Below are 20,106 nucleotides of genomic sequence, written 5' to 3' on the forward strand. Positions count from 1 at the left end.
GTTATATTTGTATTGGAAATGTGGTGCTGGTACAAACAGTATAGTTTATAAGAAGCTATAGCTCAATGCAGACGACAGGAACCGACATATCAATCTTGTGTGGGCCTTCTTAGAGTAAGCAGTTTAAAGTAACATCATACAGTGTAGGAAATAATCTATGCAGCAGCTAAGCAATGAGAAGTAGGAAACTGTGTGGAATCACCTCACATGCTTAGCTTAGACTATGTAACACGTTATAAAATGTCCAGTGAATACAATATGTGCAAGAGAAATACATCCCTTTTTAAGAGATACCCAGAGGCCAGGCCAGCTACCACACTAGCGACCTGTACCACTGAGCACTGTTGACTCTCAGATCATGTCTGAAGGTCAAAAAATAAAAAAATAAAAAAATAAAATCACAGCTTGTCTCCCAGACACTCTGAACACTTCTTGCTTCTGCAAACATTCAGGACTACAGGAATGATCGCCTCTGTTGCAAAGGCTAAAAGCAGGCATTAGGTATGTAATCAGAAGGAATTGCTGTCTGGTAACTGGAAGCATGACAGTTCACAACTGCAGGAAATCTCCAACACTCCCTAGTACTTTCAGAAACTTGATAATCTTCCCACATGTACTCTCTGAGAGCAGCTTCTCCTGGATACCAGTTCTCCCTCTGTTCTGGTCTCTCCTAAGAGAAATCTAGAATTATTTCCCACAGTTTATATCTGTGGATTTAAAAGAACAGGATATATATCTGTCCCATATAATTAATTTAAATGTTTAAATTACTAAATATCTAAATGGTCCTTCAGTGGGAAAATTGGATGTGACAGAGTTTTGCACAGAAGATAAATAAATAAAAAGTCTTACCACTGATTCTCTCATTTTTTCTGGGAGTGGATCTGTTGATGAATCTTCAAATTGTTGACGCAGAAAGTGAGGGACATATTTGCATTGAATTAGGGACCTGTTTAAAAACACATGTGGTTAGGATACTTCTGAACATGTCTAACAGATATAATACATATGAAGTGAGGAGAGCAAAGAAACAGGCAGAGGAGGAAGAACCGCCTCAGTTTTCCTTCATCATGTATGTAGTAGCTACCTTATCACTGCATAGCTGGAGATGATACAAACCAGCTCAACCTTTGATCAGAGTAAAACTTCCTTCCTCTTCACAATATCAAGGGGCCTCAACAACCAGAACAGTCCAATTAATGTGCCTCGGTCAATTAGAGGAATGAGTTAAGAGGGTACTCTTGTGTTCATGCCCCTTATTAATTCAGGTAAGCCGAAACCAATTAAGGGAGCTCTTTATGAAACCCAGTTCAAGACTGATGTGCTACTTTCTCCATCTCGATGTCACAAGTCATCTCTTAAACACCATTTCCAATCATCTTAACTTCCTTCAAATTCAGAGTTGCCCTAAAACTTACAAGGACTACACATTTTCCTCACAGTTGCATAAAGATATTTGATGATATTTTTAAAACTTAAACAAGAAATTTAACAATAATTTCAACTGCTGAGGATTTGATTAAGCATCAGGAACTAAAGTTAAAAGATGAAATAGTTTTAACAATATAAGATGCCTTCTTTATAGCAAGCTTTTTAAGGTAAGACAAGTTTTTACATTAGTAAGGAAGTTAAAGAGTTGGCCTGTCTTTCCAGGAGAGTGGGGGGAAAAAAAGTACAATTATTTAAATGATTCCAAAATTTAAAGAGCTCACACTTCCACGCTGATTTGCAATTTAACTGTGTGTATTCTAGACCAAAGCTAAATAGTCTCCCTGCATCATGCTAGGAAAGACCAAGATGTCTGTGAAACAGAATCCCAGATGACAAGGTGATAATGGCAACATGAAGCCCATTTGTTGCTTAATTCCACACCATACAAGTTAACGCCCAGCTACTTGTACACCATCACAGCCTCCCAGAAGATAACACAGCTCCACCCAGGAAAGCTCATGACTACTGCTCCAAAGCTATGGATCTGCATACAGCCCACTCTCACATTATCTGAAGAACTTCTTCCCTGGATCTTCCTTGTTCTCAGCATCAGCTCCTAATACACATAAACTCTCTTTAGCTGCCTTTAGCAGAGCACGTCAGAGCAAAAAAGGGAAGAGATAATCTCAAAGCCACTTCCCCACACATTACAAGTCCTTCTTCTTTGCCAAGGCGTCACCAACACATCAGTAGACTGCAAGTCATCTCAACCAAATCATCATTCTCCAATGTGGCAAGCATGCCATTTCCCAGAGGGTGGAATCTGCCCCAGAGGATTTGGAAGTGTTGCATAAAGAAAACCAGCCATACTGCTGATCTGGCTGCAGCACTTCATTTACTTACAAGACTAACACCAACCATGCAATCAGAATTTACCAAGGAATTTCCACTTAACCACTCTACTTTTGGAAGACAATTCCCCAACAGCTCTGAAACCCAGATATTACTCTGAGGAAACCAAAATCTGTGTGCTATACAAGGAAATCCATAAATAAAATTGCAGGCAACTTACATCAGTACAGATGGGTCACTGCTTTGTCTGCTGAGGTGATAAGAAAGTGCAACTAGCAGACCACAGAAAGCAGAAAACAACGCTGGAATGTGCTGTGCATCCCAGGGTTCCTGGACATGGGAACAGAAAGCAGAGCATTTACAAGTTAGGAATGCAGTACTGTTTTTCTTTTAAAAGTAGGCAAAGCTGTGCTGTAACATTAAATGCACAGCATCTAGATCTCTATGCTATCAATCAAGATTTTACAATTCCTTATCACGTCAAAGTCCATTATAGTGAAAAAGACTAAGTTATTACAATATTATCACGTTTTGTGATAATATTATTGTAATTCCCACATTACCAGCAATTAGCTTAGAAACCATGTGAAAAACAAGTTTTCCTGTTTAAACTCTAAAGGCAGCTTTTCGTTAAAATGAAACATAAGTGAATTTATTTACAAATGAGACAAGTGAAATTATGCGCAGAGTACTTGTTTAAACTGTAAACTGATACATTTCCTTGACCTGTGGCCAGATTGCTTGTAACAAAAGCCAGCATCACCAAGCTGGGGTACAGTTTTGGCACCTGATTCCTATATCTTTCTGCTGTCATGTATAATATATCTAGGCCCTGCAAGCTATGTAACATCATAGAGAGTGAGAGCACTAGCCACTGTCCGTAAGCAGGGGTAAAAGAGAGCAATTCAAACGCTCATTAGCACACTGGGCATAATCAAGATGAGAAATTACCTCTGGGTGACTTAAGCAGCTAAAATTGGCTAGAGATAGTAAGTGGAGGAATAGAAAGCTTAATGAACAATTAATATGACCAGTGCCTCATCTGTGGAATCCTCAGCCACAAATTAGAGTCTTAAACATTGTAAATCCTAGCTGTAAAACGATACAAATTTTTGCTTTGGAGGACACAAATGTGGGTCAGACCCATAGAGACCCATAGCCATTTCTCTTCTAACCAAGTTAAACCTCACTATTCAATTCTATTTTTCATTTGGTCATTCCCAGGTTTTGGACGAGGTACAATTTGGTCTAATTTTTCCCATACTTCGTCTCAGGTCAGAAATTAATATTCTTCAAGACATTGCAGAAAAGTTACTGAAGCCAAATTTTTTTGTAAATGCCAGAATTGTAGCCTATTCTGTATCCAGTACCCCTGGATCCTTTTCTGCCAGGCAGCTGTCCAACCTCTCTTCCCTCAGTTGGGACCCAAGTGCTAAACCCACCACATAGCCTTACTGAATGTCATACAGGCAGCTTCAGCCCACCAGTCCAGCCGGTCCAAACCCCTCTGTAAAGCCTTCCTATCAATACACCCATCTGACGTACAGACATCTGCAAACTTACTGAAGGTGCACATGATCTCTTTGTTCAGATCGCTGATGAAGATGTTAAAGAGAATTGGCCCCAATACTGAGCCCTGGGGGACACCACTTGTGATTTGCCTCCAGCTGAATTTAACTCCATTCATCACAACTCTTTGGGACCCACCAACCTGCCAGTTTTTTTTTTTATCCAGTGCAGCATATGCCCATCCAAGCCACAAACAACCAGTTTTTCCAAGAAAGAAAACCAGTGGAAAACTATCAAAAGCTTTACTAAAGTCTAGGTTGACTACATCCACAGCCTTTCCCTCATCGAAAAAGCAGGGCACTGTGACATAGAAGAAAACCAGGTTAGTTAAGCAGGACCTGCCTTTCAGAAACCCACGCTGTGACAAGTGAACCTTGTCACTTGACTGTCCTGTACATGCTGTGTGATGGCACTCAGGATGATCTGCTCCAGAGCCTTCCCCAGCACCATGTCAAATGGCCACTTCCCCAGGTCCCAGTAATTGCTCAAGAACTCTACTTTCACATTTACTGCATTCTATGAACAGCTTCTGTCCTGGGCTAGCCTGTGCTCCCCTTTCAAAGTGCCTTTTAATTGACCCCTGAAAACTGAGCTCTCAGCTAGAAAGACAGACAGGATCAATATTCACTATATGGCTGGGAAAGAGGGTTTTGGGGGATAATACTAAACAACGCTTTCAAAAAAAAATAAATAAATAAAAATGCACAAAGGCATAATTTCTCTAGCATCCCTGTTCCATTTTGTCACTTCCTCCCCCACTAACAATGCCTGGTAGAGTTTTAAATTAAAAAAGGATGAAAAAACAATATAGTCGATAATTGGACAATGATTCTTCACAGTAGGAAAACAGAAATGACAGGTTTTAGTCTAGGAAGCTGGCATTATCTGTCATCCTAGAAAGTGAGTTTGACTGCCTACTCTGTCTCATTTGGACGAGGTGACACATAGTACTTTCACATACACTTTTGACTTTGATGCAGACACTCATGTAGTCATTTTTAAAACAAGTGAAATTGCCTTATAGGGTTAAGGATAAAAGTGGTGAGTTAAAACAGATAAAGTGACTGGGGGTGGTGTTCCACTTCAACTGCAGAACTGTCTAATCCCAGAACAATCCACTGAGCAGGAAGATAAAGGTGTCTTTGAAGTTACAAGTCTTTTACCACTGGTTGGGGTAGAAAGTAAAGCATATTTTTTTGAAGAGTGTTGATAGTAGCTTTCTGTCCTACATTATTTATCCTTTTTTGCTTCTTCTCTTAAAAAAAAAAAAAAAAAAAAAAAAAAGCATGTAGCAAACTTTTGTCTTTCAAAGATACACTAAAACAAATCATGTGTTGTACTCCAGAGAGAGTGCTTTGAAAACAGCTGAAGCAGTGGTAAGTAGAATTCTTGATTTTGGTTGTTCTTTACTTACTTTCTTTGTGGCTGTGGGTTGTTATTTTTTGTGTGTGCATGCATTCTGTTGATTTTCGTTGCTTTTAAACTACAGCAACAAAAAAGAATAGTCCTCTTAACTCACAGTCTTGATACAGCATTAGTATCCTTCACTTCTGCTAATTCAAGGAAGAAACGGTGAAGGTATTTTGCATGGTGATTGTCTTTTAAATATAGTGGAAAAACTCCAGTTTTTCTTCAAAAAGTACACAGACCTTCTAATTTTACACCATCACATCATTTCATCGTTATTTAACTAATCTTGTATTTCTTTTCCTCTCTCTTTCCTTCCACTACCTAGTTTCATTATGGATCTACCCTATTACTTGTATCAGAGTATGCGAGGCAGCTGATGAAAATCAGCTGTTCCTCATGTGTGGTGGTAAATTCCAAGAAATGTTATTTTATTTCAGAACTTAGAAAATGCTATTTGAATGAAATCGTAAAAGGGAATAACATCCCACTCCCAGACTTATAAGAAAATGGTAACACTGACATGCTCTGCATGGTTAACTGTAAGACAGCTTTGTTACCATGGATACCCTGTTTCCATTGAACACATTGACCAGGAAAGCTCAATTATTCATGGCCTTTGTGATACACTTGCTAGATACAAGTTCCAGAGAGAGATGCCCACTAGCTTCATCTGCCCATCACACACAGAATACAAAACTTTACATTCATGTAAGACTACAAAACCTTGGTAAGCAATAAACTACCAACTTCTAATCAAAGTTCTCTTTATTTGCACTTCTGACTGCTTATTTATAGCTGTATTTTCACTGAAGAAATTTAAAATCCTTAGGGATGGAACTGATCTGGGGGTATGCTTGTGTGCATGTCACCTTACTCAGCAGTGTCCCAATCTGTGACTGTGATTCCTAGGCTAGAGAATAAGACAGGCAACATCATGCAGGGAGCATTAATACTCATGTTGCACAGAATGGTGAATTTATCCCCAAACAAGAATTGCAGATTTCTAAATTCCTATACAATGACATAAAAGTAAACTTGGGCCATATAAGATTCTGCAGACGTGTTCTTATTCTATTATATCTGGACAATGAGTTCATAATATACACACAAATCTAAGAGCATAACTACTGGAGTTATGACTGAAGTGCAAGTCTGACTACAGCTGCAAACATCACTCACTGAAAAGCGTGTTATCTGACAATTCTCTCCAAAATTAACGTTCCTAATAGCTCTTGCTTGAACCTCAAGGGTCTTTAAATTGTAAAATACATAAAATTGATGAGCCTTGACTTCAAAACCTCCAGCAGCGCTGGAAGTATTTTATCAAGAAGAAACAAAGCTGTCTAATAATCCTATGTTTCTATTTTTTGGTCACTTACGCATCTGGGAATTCTGTGTATATACAAGGGTCCATTAAGAGCTGTTTAGAAATAGTTCTGGATGGTCTTAGCAGACCAAGGGAGATGTATGCTTGCAATTCTTTCCCATTATAAAACCCAAAGACAAATATTTCTAAATTATTAGTACACAGATGAAGCCTACATCGTTGAAAACAGGAATCAAGAAGCATTGTTATAGTGATTAATGAGTTTAGAACTCGTTAAGCAACAAGCCAAACTACATCAATTGTGAGCTAAGAATGGTTTGGAATACTCATAGGATTTTCAGTAACTGTCCACAGAAACGATAAATAAATTAGCAGCAAACACTTTCTTCAGGTATAAAGCAATGGAAAAATAAAAACTAAATAACTTGCACTAAAGGGAGGCAGCTATGCCACATTTAAACGCATTCTTATCAGTTTAATTTTTTGGACCTAGGTCCAATATATAGAATTTTCACAGGCTGAGTAAAAATAATCCCCAAGTTCCTTAAGCAGTTGATAGATAAATAACTAAATAGAAAGTTGGAGCACAAATGAACAATTAACTAGCTCTGGATGAACTTCAAATCCAAACCAACAGATTGAAACAGAAGGCAAAAGAGAAGGGCAGACTGATTTGAGCTTTGAGAATGTGCTCTTCCGCTCCACTGCAACATACTGATGCACTGGAATGCTAAAGACAGATATCAAGATAGAAGGATTCCAGACAATGTATGTGGAAAAAATAGGAAGGCATATATGATATTTAAACATCCATTAAATATTCAAAAGAAACCCAAAACAGATGAAACAGGAGACAAAAATCAGCTCATTAACTATTCTACTCAAGTGAAATAGGAAGCCCAGAAGTTCTTGTGTCTTCAGTCTGGTGAACATAATATCTGAATAGAAAAGTATCTCCTCCAGGAAAAAGAGATAACCCTTTCATGTATCAAAAGTAAGGTAGCTATTAGAGCTGCCAATTTCTGTACAAGATTACAGGACTGAAACTGAGATCAGAAATAAAGCCAGACTAAAGTGGACATAGATAATTCTAAAGTAAACTCAACACCCAATAGCTACAAAAAAGCAGAAAACTGAAAAAGCAGTTCTATTAGATGTGACAACTCAAGAAATGACAAAAAGAAGTGATCCAACTATATCCAGAATTTAGAGCTTTTTAATCAAGTGAACATAAGTGAAAGTTTTCAGACCAACCTGGAAATAACTTGAATAAGGGGTAATGATACCATTAAACACAGGCTTGAGAGATGAAAACTATCTCAAAGAAACCAGGAAAAGTTCAGGTCTCTGGACTTAAGAAACAAAGGTTCTTCTTTCTCATCTGAAATCAAGGTCAGAGCATGCAGTATTACATGCAAGGCTGCATAAGCAGGTGGTGTTGTACTACTCATGACATGGTTGTGTCATGTCAGAAGATGTCTGAAAAGATGTTTTGTAGCACCTGAAAGCTGTAGCCAAATCACCTCTGCATGACTGGGAGAACACAGCTGCATAACAAAAATATATGCAGTGACTCCAAGTTAACGCCGATGGAACTTCTGCTCACCAGCTACAACAAAACACACAGCCAAGACTTGAAAATGTGCTCCTCTCACAACAGGTGCCTTCAACCAACCTCTGTAACAAATAGCATCCTCCCTTGATGGGTAGAAAAGTCCTCAAGATTTCAAATAGACAGATGGAAACCTGGGATTACAGCCATTTTTTTCTTGTTTCAGGGTTTTCTGGAGTAGCTGCTAGGAAATACTGTGAATAACCTTGGCCTTTCTCCTCTTTTACTCTCATCATATGATTCCAATTAAGATACACGATGGACATTTAAGCAGCCTGCCATATGATCCAACATCCCATTCACTACTAACACGAGATTAGGGATCATCCATCACTGTTTAGATGGTATGTGCATTTTAGCCACTACAGAGAAACACTTCTGGTTATGGGATAGCAAAGGAGCTGGAAGGTCATTAAAAAAGAGGAGCATGGCCTCATTAACTCTTTGGGCAAATCAAATTTTGTCTGCAGATCATAGGATTAACTTACAAGAATACTACATGATAAGCTTCCTCAGTCAACTCATTGAAACAAAATCAGTAACAATTAAGTTCATGATAGGTTTATACAACAAAGCTACTCTTTCCACAGAGCATCTCAGTTTGTTTTGTACAAAACAATACAACAACAAAATAGGCCTGCATAAGGTGCAGGATTTCAGCACCAGGGCTATTCACCCCAGATCAGAACTCATTTTAGATTGTAGAAAGTTAACTTGAGTACTTGCACCATTCTGGGGACATACTTCAGAACAATTGCTCAATTCTCCTTGATTTTTTTCCTTCTGAAATGAGAGTTATAGAGCAAAGAATTAGTTAATGTGAATTCAATCCTCTAAAATAGTTGCAACAAAATTTTGCCATTAATTCCTGATATTTAGAATATGTATGTATAGTTTGAGGTTCTAAAAACGAGCAAGAAAAATCTCACCTAAAAACACAGACCTAGATTAAACATTGTTTATTTCTTCTAATAACAAAAGAAAACCATAGAACAAACTATTATTCTAATGATCTTCTAAAGAAATACTATCTTTCCTTTTAGAATAACTAGTGTACACAGAGAAATTAGGCTAGGCTGTTTCACCATGGAAGACCATAACTGGAACACAAGAAGCATTTCAGGAAGGAAAGGCTCAAGTCTGATACTGCTGGAATGAGCCCTCAGCCTGAGCATTTGATGTGAGCAATCGTTTACCAGTAACAAGCACACAACCACTTAGACAGATCCATTCTGCTCTGCAATTTATTTCAGGAAATGGAACTCTGCTCGTTACACCTGCTGAGCTATACGATATTCTGCCAATAAACAAGTGCTTACATTCAAGAATGCTACATTTCAGCCAAGTAATAAGCTCTGCAACTCAGACCCTCTTCTGATACAGGATTTCTGCCATGTTTTCCTGCCCTGAATCTTTTTGATTGCAAAGATTTTTGACATCCATAAACTACTGGAAATTTGGCTTTCATCTTTTTTCAAAAAACTAAGAATAAAGAAAGTAAAAAGGAAAATTATAAAATAGCTGTAAAGCTAAAGAATGAAAGGGATACCCTTCCTATTGTAAAGACAACTACATACTTATTATCTTCGTGAAAACATCTCAGTGCGGCAGACTATAGGACTTGCCTACTTTTGAGCTAGAATCTGTGATTTCTAATGCATCAAAAATCCATCTTGATTTGATTAGGATGACAAGTTGTAGCCCATTATATATCAGAACAGTTCTAGTTTCTTACACAGGTATTAGATCATCTTTCACAGTTGTCGCTATTCAGGATCAGACCCCTCTGATCTTACTTATCCTCCACTGATGAAAGAATAAATCTGACAGAATCATTTTCTTGAAATGTTATAAGTCCAAAAGACAAAAAGCTCTAGACTTGACTGAAGAACACAGAAGGGTAATACAAGTGCACTTTTCTAGCAGAAAAAACCACGAGATTGCAAGCACCCCAGTGGACTGAGATTATGAGCTGAATCAAGTGGAATCATCTTTACATGCTTTAAATTAACCTTCTCAGAACTGTCTCCACAATAATAGTGCCATAAAAATTCAAATTAACTGTAATTTCTGTATGAACAGAAAGTCTGCACTTAATATTGGTAATTTACAGCAGATATCTTGTAAATCTTTCATAGCACTCTACAACTTCATGGTAGCGTATTTCTAAGCAGTTTGAAGTCTAATCCATGAGGAGATTGCTTATCTACAAAGCCACCTGCATGTTGTAATTTCAACTATTACACTGAGAAATAGTCCACAGAATATTTTAAGAGGCTTTTCTTTAACACTGTATACAAAACCTTTTTTTTTTTTTTTTTTTTTTTAAAGTATCCATCACACAGCTTCCCTGCCCCCAACTAGCAAACTGTCCTCTGCCAAGCATAGAGGAAAAATGATTGTTTTCACAGGTTTTTATTTGCCTGTCAGATAGTTGTTCAAGTCAATTTCTTCCTTCCATACAGCAGTCTCTCTTTTTCCTCACTGTTTCTCTCTCCTCCTTCCTGTCTCACCTTGTGGATTTTTCCTCACTCCTTCCGTCCTTATGGAAGCGACCCTCTACATCCTATCTGCCCCTTTCTGAATCATCAACACATTTGGAAGAATGTTGCAGGAATACCAGCTACTTTAGGACACTGCACAAGAGAAGTAGTTAGGCTTTCTAGCACCACACAGTTGGGCAAGGTCAAACCAGTGTAACTGATATACTATGTGAATCTGGTGACCAAGATTCCCTGGGAGTACATCAACATGCTCAAAGACACTTACTAGTGTGTTAATGCACCACTATTCAGCAGCTGAATTGCCATAAATTATTATGCATGGACTCAAACCACCCAGGGGCAAGATAAAATGGTGGCTTAACACATTTTACCTTACTATTGGGAATGGTTAAAAACACAAGCACAGCCTGCTCTGCTCATCTGTGATAGATAATTAAAACATTGTAATTGACTGTCTTTGATTTAAGGTCCCTATTCAAAATTTTAAATAAAAATTGTTAAAAGCCAATTCTGAAACGTTTGTCTTTCTTAAAGAAATCCCTCAAAGATCTGATAGTACCACTGTGCTACAGATGTGTAGCATCACATAGTATCCTCTGGCATACCCCTGCAAGATGTTAAAAACAGCTTGCAAATCACTGCACATCCTGGTGCACTCCTGCACAAGCACTGACAGCATCTAGCCTGTCATGAAACAATGTTAAAAGACTACCCCTCAAAAGATACATTTTACAACAAATCTAGGATGAAACTGTGGTCTCACCCGTGTTCACCGGGAATTTTACAGCAGACTTGAAGACAGCCAGAAGTTCAATGTTACCTTTTGTTTTGAAAAGTAAAAATTGCAGGAGAGATACACACTAAGGGCAGGTGTAGTGTAGAGCAACTAACAGTTATTTTCCATGAAAAAGAGTAACTGCTTCACAGAGATACTAGAAAGACTGGGTATCTTCAACTAAAAGATGATATGGCTGAGGTGGGTACAACCAAGGACTACAAAATTGCCAAGGCAGCAGATAGAGTGAATGTCAACCTGTTATTCCACCAATACTGCAATACAAGCAATAGGGAAGACATGATGAAACAAGCTTTTCTTCACACTGAACTCAGTGAAGATCTGGAATTAGTTGTCACTGTGGAGGCATGCAGTATAAGCACATTCAGAACATTAGGCAAACTCAAGGACAATGCTGACTGAATAAAATCTGCAGAGATGCAGTCTCCAAGAGATCTAAGCCAATAATTGTGGACAGTGGCTGAATAGTATGGGAATGAGCAACAAAAAATGGTCATGAAGTCCTAACCTGAAGTTCCTATGCTACTGATGTGCTACCCCATATTGTGTTAGGTGATCCACCGGTCTGCCCAAGCAGAACATAAGATTTCTTATTATTCTCTATTTTCTCTTCAAAATAGCCAAAGAAAGGCATGTACAAAACTTGCATGCATTACACTCACTTTCTGACTTTGAACTTCGTCTGCAAAGACTTGTCCAAAATCATAGAATCACTAAGGTTGCAAAAGACCTTCAAGATCATCCAGTCCAACCATCCACCTACCAGCAATATTTCTTCACTAAACCACACCCCTCAGTGCAACACTGAAAAGTTTCTGGAACACCTTCAGGGACAGGGGCTTAATCACCTCCTTGGCTGCCTGTCCCAGCATCTAACCATTTTTCAGAGAAAAAATGTTTTCCTAGTACCCAACCTGAATCTCCCCTGGCACAACTTGAGGCCACTTCCTCTAGACCTATCACTAGTCACATAAGATAAGAGGCCAACCCCCATCTTGCTACAACCTCCTTTCAGGTAGTTTAGCACAAACACAGTCCCCCACCATCACAAATTATGCAGCTGAGTTTCCCATATTTGGGGAAATTACAGGGACCAGCACACTGGAGAGCAGGGGATGAGCCTCGTCCTGGGAAAACCACCTCCCTGATCATAGTGTCTCCCCTGCCAGGTAAGTACAATGATGTTCCACAGTAAATCCTACACACCAAAAATGGAGGAGAAGGAGATTTGGGACTGACTCAGTGCCTGTTTGACTTGGCAGCAACAAGGCTGCACAGTTATGTGGCTGGTGGCTCATTGCACAGAACAAACAGGTCACCTACTGATAACAGCAACAGTAAAGCATACTCCTTAATGGGTTTTTATGTCCTAAAAAAATCCATGTACAAACTTTTCCAGTGCACAGAAATATCAGCAAACAGCAGTGTGCAAATCCAAAGTGATGCTCAGAGCTTCAGCACCTCCAGGTATACTGTTACAAAGCAACAAAAAATTTTTTCCCCCTCCTGGGAAAATACAAACCTTACCAGGAATTTGAGTCAAATTTAGCCTGGTTTTCACAGGAGTTATATCATTTAAGCATAAGGGTTTATGTTAGACTTCATCATGGAAATACAAAGGATCCTTTCATAATGATCTATGCAAAGAAGCAAGCAGTCATGAACAAACATTTATCTTACATTTATCTTAGTATTTCTACTGCAGTTTCAAGTATTTCAGTGCAGCTAACAGGCAGAACCTAACACATGGCTTGTAAAGCTTATCTTGACAAATAACAACAGCGTAGCAGCAAACAGTCTTGATCTCCCAGGTGACACGAAGTTAAGCAACAGGAAGTTTTAGACTGAAATACTGATTTTTTTAGTGTTTCAACTTACCTTCACTGCACTGAAACAAAATGCATACAGGACAGTCAGAACCACGAAGCTTCGGGAAATGCTGTAGAGTGCAGACACTAATCCAGAAGCAGCTGAAATGCAAACATCACATGTTAATTACTTTCTTCATAAATGAATATGTATGTTCAAAAAAACCACAAAAACAGCTCTTACATCACAACGGGTGTACAAATTCATTTAGTATATTACAAAGCTGTTTGTTGAGAGAACAACTTCAGTGACCCAAATCAGCTCACAGAACTGTGTACAGCTAAAACCAAAAGCTTAACAACACTGTATTCTATGATTTTTCCATGGATCTGAGCTCCCACACTATTATTCTTTGTGCCGAACATAGCTTTGCCAAAAATATTATATATGACTCATGATGCTGCAAGAGGAGAAATGAAGTTAACAATCTGAAAATTTTCTAGTCAAGCTCCGTGTGGAATTTTCCTCATTCTCTCTGTTCTTGGGACATAGGCAGGTTCTGCTATCAGCCCAAAGCATCCCAATTTGCTTGGTCAGCTATGATTGACATATGTAGGAATGAACTTAAAGGGAGAGAAAAGAACACCATTTCATCTCTCACTACTACTACTACACTACTACTTTGAGAACTTCCAGAACCATGGCAGGAAATGCTGTCAGAATTAGGAGTTCAGCAGTTTCCACAGCAGAGACACACGGGCTGCTAAATAATGCTTTCATTAGTTTTCAGCATACGCTAGAATGATTATTGATGGGATGGGGACTTTATGCAACATTTCCTCAAGGTCTGCTTTGGTGTTTATGAAGTAAGAAGTGAAAAACACCCTTATCATTGGTATAAATTTTTACCATTCACTGAAGGCTGTTACTACAGTAGCAAGTAGAACAGTGCAATAAGTGTGGGTCTAAATGAAAAGTGCGGAGGATGTTAAATCTGTGACATGCATTTTGAGATGCTTTACTGCATTTCATGTATGTTCCCACAGATAAGCTCATTAGTGTTCGGAGTGCATTAGGTGCACCCTTACAGTATATCTTTCTTTAAAGTTTCATCCAAAAGGAATCCAGTCTGCATATCCTGACATTATCTGTCTTCTGGATCATTGGATGAAGTATGGGACAAGGAACAATGAGCTGGTTTATCTTTGTTTTTTTGTTGTTGTTTTATATTGGACTTGTCAGAAAACAGCTCTTTCATGTCAGCTATCCTCTACAGCTTATTGCTCAATTTGAATACAACTTTTCAAAAGAAAAAAAGGAAAAGGAAAACTGGTCAAGGAGGTCTGACTAGTTTAGTATCCATCTCATTGCTAAGTGAATACCATTCACTGTTTGAACAGTAAGATGCACTGTGCTTTAAAAAACAGAATAATACACTTTAATCAAAGGTGACACACTCAGAAAGTGATAGCTCAGGCTCAACATACTACTTACCAGAACCACCAAAAAGCAAGATGTCTATTTGTTCCAAAAGATATATACAGAAGGTGTTGATTTGAGGGAAAAGACCAAGAAGGGAAATTGCAGGAAAGCAATACAAAAACACTAATGAAAACAGAAAATGCATATTAGAACACAGTCATACATCATAGTAAATAGAGAACACAGAAACAGGCATAATCCTGCAATAATATATTACAATAAATTCTGAGCATTGCTCTAGTAAGGATACTTTATTTAACCCTTAGCTACAATTATTATACTTGCGTAAACAAAATGAACTGTTCTACTTTATAAGTAGCAAGTAACTCAGAGGTTAAATTTAAGATTTATTTTGGATAGCAATAAAAGAACAATACCAAAAAAAGAAAGAAACTGTTAAACCCTGTCTGTCATCTTTACATAGCATTTTTTTCCTGTATAGAACAGCTTACTCAAATGGCTGCCTTACAGTCAAGGAAAGGCAGGAGTCACAATTTGAGCATCTGTGCTGCTGGTCTTAGGTTCTGTTCATCTCCAGCCACTCCTCCACTTCTCCTAGCTCCACCTTAGAAAATGCTAAGCACAGTTGTTTAGCAAAGCACACTCTTTTAAAGCACACTGAACTGGCACCATCAACACTGAAGGATACATGTGCATGATTAATCAACTTACTGATTTATCATACTAGTACCCAAATGCTCTGCATCCTGAAGGACAAAGATGTGCCAGTCACTCTTCCTCGTAAACAACTCCGTATTTGTTAGTTTACATGCTAGGAAGGCTGCAATTTCCTCTCATTCATTCTCACAAAAAGCAAATTAAACAAATCATTAGTATAATTCATTCTCCTTCCTTCTCGAGCCAAATTTTAAGAAGGCAACAATAGGATTTGTGTTCTTTGTTGAATGCTAATTTCACATTTTATTTCTAGCTCCTCTTACTAATGCATTTTGTGCTAAAATAGAACAATATAATAAGTTTAGTCTGACAGTTACTAAATTCATTCTATTACACATTACTAGTATCTAATATTGTAAATCTTGCTGAGAAAGTCAAACACGGGAGAAGAAATGACATACTTGAGTGTTAAACATAGACAGGGCTCACATAAGTGTACTTACACTTCCAGTGCACCCTTTATCATGACTTCCTGCCACTGAAAGCAATTAAACGTATTTTGCATACATGAGAACATGAGAAACTTGCCTTCTCTCTCTCTTACATGCATTAATTAATAACATTATTAATCTTCTCTTTCTTTACTATTCTGCTCATCTTTTAGGTATTCCACCAATCCACACCAAGCCAAGCAAATACTACTCAAAGCATCAAACTCCCCAATAGGTCATATGGACTCTCCATGGGATCAAATGTCCTTCAGTGCTGGAAGCTAGTCCATCAGGCAAAGGAATTGCAGAACTGACAACTCGTCTGACTACTGGGTAACAAAGATGGTGAATCAGGGTCTGGATTGGAATTAGGAGTCCCCTGGGTGTGCTCAGTGCAGAGCAGAGGAGCTGAGGGGAGGCCCGATGGCGGCTGCAGCTCCTCACAGGGAGCGGAGGGGCAGCGCTGAGCTCTGCTCTGTGTGACAGCGGCAGGGCCCGAGGGAACGGCATGGAGCTGCGGCAGGGGAGGGGCTGTGGGGCTGGGGACAGGTGCTGCACCACAGGGCGGTGGGCACGGAACGGGCTGCACGGGGCTGTGGGCACGGCTCCAAGTGCCGGAGTTCAAGCTGTGTTTGGACATCGCTCTCAGACATAAGGTTTGGATTTCAGATGGTTCTGTAGGGAGCCAAGAACTGGGCTCCATGATCTTTGTGGGTCCATTCCAACTTGAGATATTCTAATATTCTGTAACTTACAGTCTAAATTACTGCCTTTGCTGTAGCAACCTCATAAAAGGTAAGAGCAGGTGGAGGAGGGTAAGAAAGAGACACTGTACTGTCAACATTCCAAAATAAATGATGAATCAACAAGGAGACAAAAGTTGGTTGACTACAACAATGTCCTCATCTCATTCTCTCTCTGATAATACCTTGAATAACCCTAACGACTCCTGTAGCTAAGGCAGCTTTGTTTATCTCCTCCTGAGTAAAGGAGCACACCAGAGTGTGAAATAAACAGTTGTCACTTACAAGAGGATTGAATTTCAGTGCAGTACTTTCCCTTATGGGAAGCAAACAAAAGGAGCTGATTAATCAGTTGGAATTGCATTATGATTTCTGGAAAGAACATTTAAACAGCACACATTTCCACACAGAACACCTTCAAATGCTGGACCACTAAGTGATGCTTATGTGAGTCACTGGCATTTAACACTGCAGTTTGGAGGTTTCCTGCAGTGGAGCTGCAACCAGACAAGTGCAAGAGGGAAGGCACAAGTTTTGACTTACAGAAACGCAGAACTCATTGTCAACATCACTGCAAATATCTCATAAGTTTTAAAAGAAATGGCCTTATTAAAAAGATGTATCTGAGTACCAGTCAATTTTCTGTGTGATAATACACACTGCCACAGAAAAATAAATGCTTTTTTTTTTTTTTTTTTTTTTTTTTTTTTTTTTTTTTTTTTTTGGAGAAATAGGATTGGGTCTTTGTTCCATTTTCCCCTCCTGAATGCAGCTAAGAAAACTCACACAGACTTTCTTCCCCTGTCAGAAGCTCAGTCAGTGCTGGAAACAGTGGGCAGAGGACTTGTTACCATCAAATTCTGCCATCACCTGATATTTACTCTTATGAGATTTCCACCTACCGATTTCACTCCTCTCTCCAATGCTCAAGTAGTTTCATCATAACAATCTACCATGCATTTAGCACACAATGATTTTTGCCACCGACCATACCTACAGCACTTTTGACTAAGACTGGTTCTGTCTGTGACCTTACTTGCACTGCGTATCTACTAAAAAAGTCAAGAAAGAAATTAAAGATGAAAGCCAAAGTTAGACTGAACTAAAGGCATGATCCCCCAACTAACATAAACCAATAGCAGTTTCATCACCAATTTAAAATAAAATAGAATCAGGTCCTAAATAGATGTCTTCAAAAGAACCAGACCTGTCACACATTTAATAAATTTACGCTGAGTTCCTTTTATAACCACGTCTCAAGATCATAGATCAATGTATGCTATGCATCATTACACCAGCTCTTTGATTAGTCCTGTCTATGATTTTCATCACTACCTCCTTACCGCAGTGAACACCTGAAACAGAAAACTTCTCATTTTCTCTGTGTTCTGTGGTGTACAGCCAAAATTCATTGATTTCTCAACATACTAATTCTGACTACTACAATAAATTATGATTAAATACAAATTTAAAAGTCATCATGCAATGACAAATCAACAAGCATTAAAAATAATTAGCAGATGGATAAAAAGGCAAAATAACAGCAGCATTTCACTGGTATTTTGGGCCCAACTTCCCTCCTCATTTTATTATCTGAAACAAATATTCCTATACTTTCAGTTTCTAAAGGAATCTGAACTCAAAGTGCAGCGAGAAGCTGGAGGAGCAAAGGCCTAAACAAAGCAGCACTGATTCACAAGTGCCTACTAGACAGGGCTCCCATAGAGGCAAAGCAAGAAGGAGTCAGACATCAAACACCAAATACACCTGCAGACATACCAGACCCCACAGCTGGCAAAAGTGCAATGGGAGATAAGCAAAAGGAAATGTTTTCTTCTCTCTGTTGTTAAACAGATCTCAGCTAGTGAGATGAACCCACATTTCCTCTCCCCATTCCCCTTCCAGGCTGTTTCAAGAACCTGCTCCAGGATATCTTTTGAGGCCAACCAAAATTAGCACATTTATAGCCACGCTTTTTTTTCTCCCCCTCCACCACACTAGTTGCCATAGTTTTTCATTTATCTCTATCCCAGGAGTCATTTAAGATTCTTGTTGAATTATTTATCAGCATTTTTACTGTTCACCTTTGACAGGCAGAGAAAATAAGATGTAACAAGAAACTTTAATGAGACCAAACGAAAGTAATGAAAGAAGCTAATGAAAATAAGTGAGATGCAGGTCTTCATTATTCCCCTGTTTCTGTTCAGAAGTATTGAGAGTCAATGAAGCCATATGAAGACCTTTCCTAAAATTAGTATGCCTTTCAGGCAGTAATAGCCTGACTACAGTACAGCAAAATGCAAGTCCAACAATCAGAGGTGAACAAAGACCTCAGAGGTCATCCATACTATATTACAAAGATTTTTCCTCTTATCCTGGTTAAATCCACAAACTTGAGACTAAATTTTAACTTTTCTACTTCATAATTAATAGCGTCATGTTATTTGACCTGAGTCCAGTTCAGTATTCATACCTATAATACAACAGCAGTGTCAGTTACTGACCACAAGGACATAAAAAGAAGAGTCTTGACAGAACAGGGTTTTTCTAGCCATGGCTGCCCAGATTAGTGCAAGGGATCATCAGTCTTATTTTGGAACAATACCTGGATGTCCTTAGACGTTTCAGAACACAACGCCAGAAGGAAGCAACTGCATAGTGGCTGCTCCACACTAACTCATCATCTGGGCATCAAGATTAAACTAAACCAAGAAAAACCATGTTCCTCATGAGCAGATGAATGTTCATCTGAGGGCCTGGCAGAGATTATCTTCCAAGCATTAAATTTAAAACTCAGCTTATTCTGCAGTAACTGCTCCATACAGACAAGCCCTTACAAAGATAAACTGCATTTCACAGATGATATCTTTTGCTAATAACATCAGTGACTGTTAGTTTTCTACAGAGAATTTTCTATGAGCCTCATTTCATTAAGAGCACTTTTTACATGAGGGAAAGTTGCCAAATCTTCCCCCCTCTCATGTGTCTTTAGTCATTCCAAATGTTTCTATCAATTTGACTCAGAGTTGCACCTCCATAACATGCATTTGATTGCCAACGTGGGAAAACACAGACTTCCCCAGCTGACACTTAATTCATTTTTACAGTCTTAGGAAAAATATTGACTCACCTATTATATGGTCTCTGGCTGACTGGAGAAATCTAGGAGAAAAAAGCTTCAAGCCATACATTGTATAAACTGAAGGATTTGTGTCTTTAGATCCAGCATCTAGCAGCAAAATAAGGCCACATAATAGGCAAAAATAAACAGGTCTGCTGTAGGTTATGATTTTATTGTGCCCCTGGAAAAAAAAAAAGAAAAAAGTATTTGAATTTTGTATTCATTCTCCTACTGTGCATATTGTATTAAATCGCAGAGAGGTTCAGGAGTCATACAAAAAGTTTTAATGACTTACATGCACTAATTAATAATAAAAATATTACAAGGCATTTTTATCTTCT

General features: G+C 38.6%; 1 protein-coding gene and 1 non-coding gene across 2 annotated transcripts in view; both read right to left on the reverse strand.

Annotated features, from left to right (window-relative positions):
- Nucleotides 1-20,106, reverse strand: part of PCNX2 (pecanex 2) — a 150,398-nt gene that overhangs the window by 83,484 nt on the left and 46,808 nt on the right. The window contains exons 14-18 of the mRNA XM_052670834.1: nt 19,775-19,946; nt 14,805-14,915; nt 13,380-13,471; nt 2,504-2,613; nt 853-949 (exon numbers count right to left, since the gene is read on the reverse strand). Coding sequence (XP_052526794.1) covers nt 853-949; nt 2,504-2,613; nt 13,380-13,471; nt 14,805-14,915; nt 19,775-19,946 — 582 coding nt within the window. The remainder of the gene's footprint in view (nt 1-852; nt 950-2,503; nt 2,614-13,379; nt 13,472-14,804; nt 14,916-19,774; nt 19,947-20,106) is intronic.
- Nucleotides 12,516-12,678, reverse strand: LOC128090182 (U1 spliceosomal RNA). Its single transcript, XR_008210827.1, has one exon. It is a non-coding gene; the product is annotated as a U1 spliceosomal RNA (small nuclear RNA).

Source organism: Tympanuchus pallidicinctus, unplaced genomic scaffold (assembly GCF_026119805.1).
Source record: "Tympanuchus pallidicinctus isolate F22 unplaced genomic scaffold, pur_lepc_1.0 scaffold1, whole genome shotgun sequence".
Classification (NCBI taxonomy): domain Eukaryota; kingdom Metazoa; phylum Chordata; class Aves; order Galliformes; family Phasianidae; genus Tympanuchus; species Tympanuchus pallidicinctus.